We start from the raw sequence: 10,946 nt of genomic DNA on the forward strand, positions 1-10,946 counted from the left end.
ATTTGTTTTATCTGACGCCAAACACTTCTGTTTAGCCCTTGTAACAACAAACAACATCCTATCTATACATGTGGAGATGTTGTAAGGGCTCAAAGTCTCCTTGTTCAAGAGAAGCTGCAAGCTGTAAATATAGTGTCTGTTAGCGATATATACCCAGATATTAGTACTACAATATTTGATCATATAAAGGGTTTTCCAATTAGAGGTGCTATATCGGTAAATGTCACTTTTGAAGCTCTAACTTGTACAATTTGATATATACAAACTACGCCATTAATGGGAACAAAATGGAACAATAACAGTCTTCAACAACGGATTGATAATAGTAAATTTAACTAAAAATATGGGGGAAACCTGGCAAGGAAGGATTGTAAAGCTAAATTTTTTTTTGGGTCGTCCTGCAGAAATAGGTTGAAAAATTGGAGCTGTTGGGACAGGTTAGTGATGTGAAGAATAAAATCCGTACACGTCGCTCAAGAACAACTGAGAATATTACTGCTGTAGCCCAAAGTGTTGAATGGACTGAGCTATCCAGAGATGATTATTGATTTTTTTATTTTTTATGTTGATCTGGACAACGTTTCCTTTCAACGAGAGGGCGCTAAGTTCCACACAAGCGACGAAACTCTCGTTCTTTTACAGGAAAAGTTTCCGGACCGTTTTATCTCTTGAAGAGGTGATCGCAATTGGCCACTGACATCTTGTGATTTAACAACTTGCAACTTCTTCCTTTGAGGCCACGTGAAAGATAAGGCCTATGCGAACAGCCCAGCGTCGATTCAAGACCTCAAAGATGGAATTTTTGTAGCTATTAAAGGCAAAAAAGTGGACTTCCAACAGATAATTGGGTTTGTAGACAAAATAAAGTTTGTAGAAATAATGGAAAAAATCTTGTTGGCTGTGTGTTCCTCTTTACAATTCCAATAAATGCTATTTAGAGCTCTTTTTTTTGCAAAATGAGGGGGAAAAAAGTGTTCTGCAATTTGTTTACTTCTCCATATAGTCTAATAGATTAAGATCTGGAGTTGAGGGAGGGACTAATGAAATGAATGGAGGCAAGAAATCACATAAATTGGACTCAAGCCAAACTTTGGACTTGAAGTTGATCCAGATACCTGAAATCTGTACCTAACTACATATGTATTCAGTGGTATGGCAGCACCTCCAACTGTCTGGCAAGATGCCTGGGATTTATTATAACGTGGAGCAAAATCCGGATGTTGTTTCGTTTTGTTTGTTCCATAATTTAAATGGCAACAAAATATTGAAAAAGTTAATCGCAAATGTTCTTAATACAATCATAAAACCTGGGTAGAAATTTCAAACTTTTAACTCTGTCCCGTACTCTCCATTTTAAACCGTTTATGCTTGTTAAGATTTCGGTACACTCTTTTCTTCACGATAGTATCTAAATTTTAATTTATTCTATGTTCCATTTGTTTAAAAAAAAAAAAAAAAAAAAGATAAGATTTGAAAAAAAAAATTACAACGCATTTTTCAATGGAGTACTTCACGATAGTTCTCTTTCTCCTGATGGACTACGCTACGGTAGTTGAAAAAAACTGTGAGCAAAGCATCATCCATAAAACTCGTCATTGGTATCTTCCAGGCCATCTTGGAAGAGTGTGTACTACTTGTAAACTTTTATTTTAAACTCAGAACAGTTTTACGGTATGACACGTAAAATATTTTAAGTATTTTGGAGCACTTAATTTTATTTTTACAACAAATTTGATGCAAATTATTTCATTCATGTATTTCAATAGCAAAAAATCTTCTAACTGTTATGCATCTCACAAACAAACAAAACATATTTTTTTAGCTGACACAGTAAATATATGTTCGAAGCGAGTCTATTAATATAAAAAAATCCACCATATCAAAGTATATTGCCCACAAAATCTGAAAATTCCCATTTCTATTTGAAGATACTTCGAATACCTTGATGAAAATTGGAGGTAATATCAATTGATAAAAAACATTTCAGCATTGAAAAGATAAATTATTTCACGTCATCTTGAATATAGTTCCTACAAATTGTGTCTAGTCATATAAAAATCCAGTAAGGGGAAGATCATACTTTTTTCAATTACTTTTTGTTATATTTAGTTAAAAATAAACCAATAATAATACAACTTAAAAAGATTTGCTGACAAAAAAAGTTTGATTTTTATAGGTTTTTTTCTGTTTAACTTTTAATTTTCTTCAAGATAGAATATTTAATAAATAAGCAGTGTAAATTTCCCTGAAAATGTTTCAAAATTAAATGTAATTAAGTCAATCATTTGACTAATTGTAATAATTAATTAACTTTTTTGAAGCAGGAAGATTAACCTCAATTTAAATATGTTTGATTTGTATTTATTAAAGATCACGTAATTTAATCGACTTAATTATATTTAATTTCTAAAATTTGTCCGTCTCTTGAATATTCAAGTAGCTCTTTTGGATAAAAAAAATATATAAAGAAAAAAATTAGTGTCCAGTAATAAGACGTTGAAAATTTTGGGCTGAGACGAGTATACATCTCTCAGAGACGACTCCGAAGTATTTGCTCAAATTTGGCACATTCATTTACTCATGAATTTGAGCTTGTGGGCCAAAAACCATTTAAATCTGAGAGGGTCGGGTGAGATTTTTTATTTATTTTGGTCGATTTGACTTGGAATTACGCCATTGCTTCTTACAATTTATAATTTTTTAAAGGTTAAACTTTCTATATATAGACATTCAATTTTTTGAAATGGATATGATATGACCTGTTAAAGTTTCAATTTACTCTAATTTGCCAAAATTATTTTGCACTTTAGTCAAAATAAGTGTTCCTTGGACAAGCTCCTAAATTACTGGATTTGTTATCATGTAGTCTTGGCAACATTCCTTTTCACTGTTTCCACAAAAAAGAAAAAGTATTTCTTATTTTGTTTTGTTTTGTACAAATAAAGAATATTCCAGCTTTCAGAATATAAATTATTTATTAAGTGAACTTAAATACAGTTCCAAAAAAATATTTTTAATCATACAAAAACCCAATCTAATGAAGAATTTTATTTGGAAGTTAATATTTTTTTTTTATTGCTTTATATCATTCCCAAAAATTAAGAATTAACCTTTTTTTATAATTTAAAAAGGGTTCCCGTCAAAAAAGAAGATGTCAATTTTTATTGATTTTATCAGTTTAACTTTTAATTTTCTAATGAAATATTGACTAAATAAGCAATAAAAAAGTTTGCAGGAAAATATTCCGAAAATTAAGAATATATATATCGATATGATGTAATATAAAACCAATGCATTATATTGTATATAAAGTGTATATAAAATTTCATTTAATCTCTTTTCCTCCAAAAAAATTATTTACTTATTAAAATTAATCTACTAGATTATATTTAATTTGGGAAATTGTTCACTTTATTTTTGAATGATTTGACATATTTTGTAACAAAAGATTTATTTTTTCGAATGCTGGTATGTTTTTTATCAATCGCTATTACTTTAATACTCATCTATATAGTCAATTCACTTTAAGATATGGTTCTGAATCGAAATTGTACTTAAAAACGTGATTTTATAGAGAGGGCTTTAAAGGTCTGCTTTTGAATATTTTAATGCTAATTTTCGTGAATACACCTACAATAATATATATACCTTTTAGCTGCCAGGCGAAAATGTTGCTGCATATATATATAAAAAAAAACAAGGTTTTTTTGTCTATTTGTGAGTGAACAGCTAATTTTTGAGTGCAACATTAATATCTTAGAACGGCAGGATCTAAAAAATAACAGTGTAGCAACGAGCATGGGTTGCTATGATATCATATTAAAAAAGAAAAAAAAGTGGGGTGCATATCTATATCATTAAAACAATGTCCATCGGCACTTAATAACTAGTATACATATAATGTAACTGTAAATAAAGCTGATTAAAGTAGTTTGTCTTTGTTTTAAAGCCATTATTTTCTTCATTTCAGTCATGATGTAGTTCCGATAGTCATGGGTGCTCGAAAGGAGGACTATGAAAGAAGTGCTCCTTACAAATCCTTTATACATGTAGATGATTTTGAAGGTCCCGAAGAATTAGCAAAATACCTGCATAAGTTAGATCAAAATGATGATCTGTACAATGAATACTTTGAATGGAAAGTAAGTAATATCATAATGGGGCATCAGCAAATTAAAAAAATATATACTCCGCCAGGTGGTGTGATAGTATGTAGTTTGGGGGCGCAAAATAAACAAATAGATTAAAAGGAGTATAGATTATTAAATTATTTTTCGTTCATTTCAAATACAAGTTTGAATTTAAAAATAATCAACACAATTATTATTCAGGGAGTTGTATTATTTTTCCGCGAGAAGGCACCACTTTCAATCAAATACATAAGGTTAAAGGCGTGTCTGTGAATAGCTATAGTTTAAAAATAAAAAAATCCCCAAAAGTTTAATATTTGATATTTTTTTTCAAAATATTTTATATTGGAAATTTCATTTTTTGTGAACAGCTCTGGAATTTTGAAGTTTTTTTCCAAAAACTTTCCATTTTTTGAGAATATTTATGGACTTTTGAAATACTTGCTGATTTTTAATTTTTTTAACAAAAAATTTACTATTTGAAATTATTTTCTAAAAATTAAATTTTTATTTTTCATTTTAGAAAAATTATATTTTTAAGCTTTTTTTTCAGAAAACCTTAATTTTTTGTGAAAAGTTGGGAATTTTTTGATTTTTTTTCGGAAAAATTTAATTTTCAATTTTTCTTTTCAGAAAAACTTTATTTTTCGAATTTTTTTATAAAAATTTAATTTTTTGTGAATAGTTGTGGATTTTTAATTTTTTTCCAAAAAATGTCAAATTTTCTTCTAAAAATTTATTTTTCAAAAAAAAATTATGTACAGCTATGATCTGTATGATTCTGTATGATCTTTTGATAAAAAATTCAGAACATTTAAATTTGTGTGAATAGTCGGGGATTTTTGAATTTTTCCCGGAAAAACTTAATATTTGAAATTTTCTTTTCAAAAAAATTTTAAATCTAATCCAAAAAATTTATTTTTTGTGAATAGCTCTGAGTTTTTGAAGTTTTTTTTCAAACAATTCAATTTTTTGAGAATATCTATGGACTTTTGAAATTTTTGAAATAGTTGCTGATTTTTGAATTTTTTTTCCAAAAAAATTACTTTTTGAAATTTTTGAAATAGTTGCTGATTTTTGAATTTTTTTTCCAAAAAATTTACTATTTGAAATTGTTTTCCAAAAATTTAATTTTATATTTTTGTTGTTAGAAAATTTACATTTCTCAATTTTTTTTTCAGAAAAACTTAACTTTTTGTGAATAGTTGGGGATTTTTTGATTTTTTTCGAAAAGGTTATTATTTGAAATTTTTTTCCAAAAATTAAATTTTATATTTTTCTTTTTAGAAAAATTGAATTTTTCAAATTCTTTTTCCAAAAAAATTTAATTTTTTGTGAATAGTTTCATAGTAAACATTGTCAAAATTTCTTCTAAAAATTTATTTTTCAAAATTTTGTTCTGTACAGCTATGTTCTGATGATAAAAAAATTAATTTTGTGTAAATAGTTGTGGATTTTGGAATGTTATCTGGAAAAATTTAATATTTAAAATTTTTTTTTCAAAAAATTTATTTTTTCATGTATTTTTGAAAAATTTAATTTTTCAATTTTCTTTCCGAAAAATTGTAAAATCACGCCTCTTCCCCCAAAAAATAAATATAAATTAACCTGCAGACATCCTTGAAATAAACAACAGTCATGGGCCATTCATATTCTTATTGTTTCAACCTCATATTTGTATTTATTACTTATGTACTTTTCAGAGCACGGGAGAGTTTGTGAATACCAAGTTTTTCTGTCGTGTTTGTGCTCTATTAAATAGTCCAAAATCCCTTGACCGGGATTCAAAAGACTCTTGGTATCCAGATATAAACGAATGGTGGAGAGGGAAAGGAACTTGCATCAATGGCTCATGGAAGAAGTTTGAGAAAGCTATTGCCAAATTCAAATCCTTAAAAACGTCGTCGCCTTCATCCTCTTCTACGTCCTCCTTAGCTTCTATAACATCAACTTCTTCTTCCAAATCCAAAAATAATAATTCAACGCTTAAAATCACATCAATAGGATCCACTCACTCAACTTCTAAAAAGAGTAGTAGTTCCTAACGACAGAGGAATGAATCTCTCACCCAAAACAAAGACTTTCTCATTCTCTCTCACAATAGTTTGATCTAGAGTTTATCATATGAAGAAATAATAAATTTTTCTTCTTATTATAAATAATTGTTTTTGCCTGTGTTTTGTTTTGTAAAAAAATATTGTGTCGAGACAGGCTCTGAGTAATAATTCAGTATTATCTTCAAATGGCTTCATTAATTATTATTCTTGTCTCTGTTTCATCTGTTGTGTATGTATTCCATTCAATTTCTAATGACTGTGATGATTAGTAACGATAATTTTAGCAAATTTTTGTCATTCTCTCTATCTTATTTCTTCAAATTTCTTAGAGTTCTTTTTAAAATTAAAGATTATAATTATTTAACTCTATTAGAACTGTTGTTTTTTAATAAATCATTTATGTATGTATGTACATTATCATCTCATCAGCTGTAGCATTCCACTTGATGATTTATTTCTGTTTGTTTTTAAAGGATTTTAAAAATAGTATTTTATTTTGTTACTCGACCTGAAATTTTTTATGTTATATTTGAAATAACAAATTATATAATTATACAACTATGTACATTGGCATTTACTTTTTTTGGATGTGATGGGGAACATAGGAGATAGAATCAGGGTATTCAGTGAGTAGCTACAATGAGTTCTGAGTTACGTACCTAAGGCTATGTTTCATCCTTTGTCAGACCAGATTCCTGGGCTCTAGAGGGCAAGTTTGTTTTTTTCGCTAATAAGTTGATATCCCGTGTATGTAAGTTTTTTTTTAAGCAATGGGTTCTAGAAATGTACCAAAAAAGTACAAAAATGAATTATTGTACGAACGGAAACGGGGAGAATGTATATTGAATACGAATCAAAGAACAAAATTAGGAAGATGATTAGCGAGTTTGTCTTAGTATGTATTAATAAAATAAAATAAAATCTATAATAAAGGCACAACCTAGTAAAAAACAAAAAATAATATATAATTCTAAGAATATCTCCGATAACACACACACAAACACTAAATAATAAAAATAAAATCAATCCGTTGGCCTTCCTTGATGAAAGCGTTCATACCTCCGAAATATTGTTTTTAAAGCAGTTCTATATTTATTTGACTCTGGCAATTTATATTTGACAATCGTGGTAAACAATAGAGTCTGTCGAAATCTGGAATTGAGACGTAATTTTTTTTACTTTGCAACTTTACACAAATAGTAATTCTCTATTGTGGTTTCCCTAGACTCTGACAGTTTCAATTTTCTTACGAAATTTGGGCATATCTCGTTCGATATATCAGCACATGAAGGTGAAATCCTTATCTTGAAGTCCCAGGGTCCTGGATGTAAATTATGTCTTGTAGATTGTTTAAGGGGAAATCTATATTTTCTATTATTTAATTGGGAGTTTATAGTACAGTTCAGGTCATGAACAGTAAGTATATCAACAGTTATTGCCTTTATTTCTAAGTCACTAGGGTTTTCTATAACCTTAATGAATGTGTTTTGCATGTATTTTTGTCTCACGATTGACGTAAAATCAAAGAAGGTATCCCCGTGCCATATAATGCTCTGTACAGCTGTTTACGCATGATAAATGGACTAAAAAAAACTGCTTGATAGGTCAGAGCTGAACATAATCCAAGAATATATATTAGACACAGTCGATCTCCATTCGGTTTGTTGGACATATCAATGATTAATTTTTATATATTTTTTGGGTTAAACTCTGCGCAAGAGTACCAATCGACAACCAATATGTTTTTAAGTCTTTTAAGAGCTGGAATACAATCTTCTGAACGAGACACAAAGGCCATTTGCTCTCCTTTTTAATTGTCAAATTTGCCAATAATGGTAGAGCTGATGTCTTGTATAGAACTAAAGAAATTATAAATGTGTTATAAAAGCCCATATGTGCCTGGAGATTCAAATTTCGACGAAAAGAGATTGTTTTATATACTAAATCCCGAAGTGTAACCCAATATAAATCAAATTCTCCTTGACTTTCGTACTCAATACCCAATATAATAGTTTTTCATTAGATAGTGCAACCCACAAGCTTTGATTCTATAACTGAATTCAATTCACCTAATGGTAAAATATTTGTTTTTCTTTGATTAATTTTCTGAACAAGACTTGTTTTTAAATTTTTGAAAAAGACCAATTATCATAATGAGTAAGGTTGATGAGTTGGCTTCTATAAGCAACGTCACATCGTCGAGATAAAGATCAATGATATGGGGTTTGCCATAAAATAAAATACCACAGCCACCCTTATTGAGCTAAATTTTTATGACTAACTCTTCTATGCCAATAATAAATTATAAAGAAGCAGTCGGATATCCCTAACGACAGGTTCGAGTTAACATTATCGGATTACTTTTTTTCCTTGTTTCCTTCAATTCCCTTAAATAATATTCCATGTAATATCATTAGTATAGGGAAAATATGTAATTATTTCATTATGCATTTTTTTTAAATGTGCACCAAAGATAGGCAATAATGCCTACAATATAAATTAACACCACGACACAGATTAAATAATGAACAAAAAAGGAAGAAAGAGCACACGTGACCATGGTTTTTTCTACTTTTTTAATACAAACTACTCATCTATAGTGCTAACTAAAGAACTGCCAAGGGAATAATAAACAATTCAATCTAACACACAGGGAAGAATCTGTTCCTAACGTAGTAGCCCTTAATCTTCATTTTCCACTAAACTAGCTGCGTGCCTAACTGGAGGAACATGTAGCAACTTCTTATTGTAAGCCAATCAGAATTGAGAACTACTAAACCCTACCTTCAGTGTCCACTCTTTGCATAGAGTCCTAAGTCATAACCAAGGTTAATAGAAATACAAGGATATATCATAACGCGTGTGTGACTGGTGTTTGACTTCCACTACGCTTTTAATATTGACGTCATGAGTGATTGCTTGTTCATTCAAAATCTGTTTTTCTTCCCCAACAGTGTGTACTATACATTAAATTGAAAATTCAAGGAATAGTGATGTCATAGAATATGAGCGGTTGTGTGTTTTGTCAAAATCTGCCTGTCTTGCCCTCTAGTCGGTACAATACATTGTATTGAAAATTCTAGCAAGCCCGAATACATGATGGTCTAACCTTGTATTTCAATTAACATTGAGTCATAACGTAGTATTATTATTATTTTCTCAATCTATTCGTACTATTCTTTCAATCTTGAGGAGAAAACATCAATTGACTATGTATTGAATAACTACTACTGAGTATGCTCATGAAAAACTCTGAATAACACTGAAGATGTCTTCAATATTTTTTTTTAGACAAAGTTTATCTGTTAGATTTTATTCGTATTGTTTATTCACACTTCCTGGGTGTTTACAGGAATCGTAAGGATATCTCCATTGTCGGCCATTTTTGCAGTAACAGAATTTTTCATTGTTTTGATGAAAAGGCAGCGGCGTCCGCAGGGGTGGACTGGAGAGGCTGACCCCCCTCAAATTAAGGATTGTTTGCTTTTTACTAGAAATTTTATTATAAATTTTTTTTTCTTCAAAAAATTTATTATTGAAAAATAATTTAATTTTTCAAATTTTTTTCCCAAAAATTAAACAGCTGTGGATTCTTAATTATTTTTTTATTTTTTTTCAGAAAATTGAAAATTTTCTGAAAAAAAAAAAAAATATATATTTGAAATTTTTTTGTAAAGAGCAGTAAATTTTGGTACTTTTTGTCTGAAAAATTTAATTTTTTGTGAATAGCTGTGGATTTTTGAAATTTTATTGCAAAAAATTTATTATTTGAAATTTAGATAAAAATTTAAAAAATAATAATTTTTGAAATTTTGTTCTAAAAAATTTACTTTTTCAAGGTCCTCTATTCTTTTCCCTAGCATAGTCAGGATGCTGATGAAATGATAATTGGTCCTAGATTTTCTCTTTTTTAAAAACGCAAAAAAATGGGGGAAGGGGCTACAATCGCCCCCTGCGGAACCTCTGCATGGGTTGTTTGGGAACAGTATGAGTGACATACTTGTTCATTGAGTGTACAGGTCTTCTTTTGTAAAAGTTTGAATTTGAATACTAGGAAATGAATATTCACAAAAAATTAATTTTTTGAAAAAAATTTCAAAAATCCATAGCTATTGACAAAAAACTAAATTTTTAGGGGGGAAAAAGTTATAGTAAAAAGAAAAAATTCCTGAATTGGGGGAGGGGCTACAGCCTCTCTGGCTCACCCCTACAGTGGTCCCAGAATGGGTTGATCTTGAACCGGTATGAGTGCCCTACTTGTTTATTGAGTGAATTTCTCTTTTTCTAAGACTTTGAATTTGAACACTTGGAAATAAATATGTATTAATTTAATTGTTGGAAGACTCATTTCAAAGATTTTTAAAATTGAGGATTTCTAGGATTCAAATTTCTAAGCTATGGAACTATAAATACATGGAAGTCTATCTTTTTCTTTATTTTCTCACTTGAAAAATAGATCCTTCTTCTTAAGTATAATATCTACTGGTCATGGGACAATTCCATTCCAAAAAAAAATCTCGATGCCGATGCGATTCTAGTAAAAATTCCAGATGCCGATTCTTTCATAATTGAAATAATAGATAAAACATACTGTTTTGCTATCAGGGGATTCCACAGTATTATATTCAAACCCAAGAATGTATTCACCAAGTTGATGCATACATCTTTGCTGCATCACTAGAGTTGTAAATCTAAAGCATTTTTTGCGTGCGAGTTTTGTTGTAATTGGCAACCTGAAAAGTGTTTTTATTTTGTAAAT

General features: G+C 29.3%; 1 protein-coding gene across 4 annotated transcripts in view; it reads left to right on the forward strand.

Annotated features, from left to right (window-relative positions):
* The window catches only part of LOC121118702 (glycoprotein 3-alpha-L-fucosyltransferase A), a 69,398-nt gene extending 62,650 nt beyond the window's left edge, over positions 1–6,748 (forward strand). For all 4 annotated transcript variants that reach the window (XM_040713289.2, XM_040713288.2, XM_040713290.2 and 1 more), the window contains exons 3-4: positions 3,971–4,142; positions 5,834–6,748. In XM_040713289.2, the coding sequence (XP_040569223.1) occupies positions 3,971–4,142; positions 5,834–6,175 (514 nt within the window). In that variant the 3' untranslated portion in view covers positions 6,176–6,748. The remainder of the gene's footprint in view (positions 1–3,970; positions 4,143–5,833) is intronic.
* Positions 6,749–10,946: the final 4,198 nt, after the last annotated feature.

Source organism: Lepeophtheirus salmonis, chromosome 5 (assembly GCF_016086655.4).
Source record: "Lepeophtheirus salmonis chromosome 5, UVic_Lsal_1.4, whole genome shotgun sequence".
Lineage (NCBI taxonomy): Eukaryota > Metazoa > Arthropoda > Copepoda > Siphonostomatoida > Caligidae > Lepeophtheirus > Lepeophtheirus salmonis.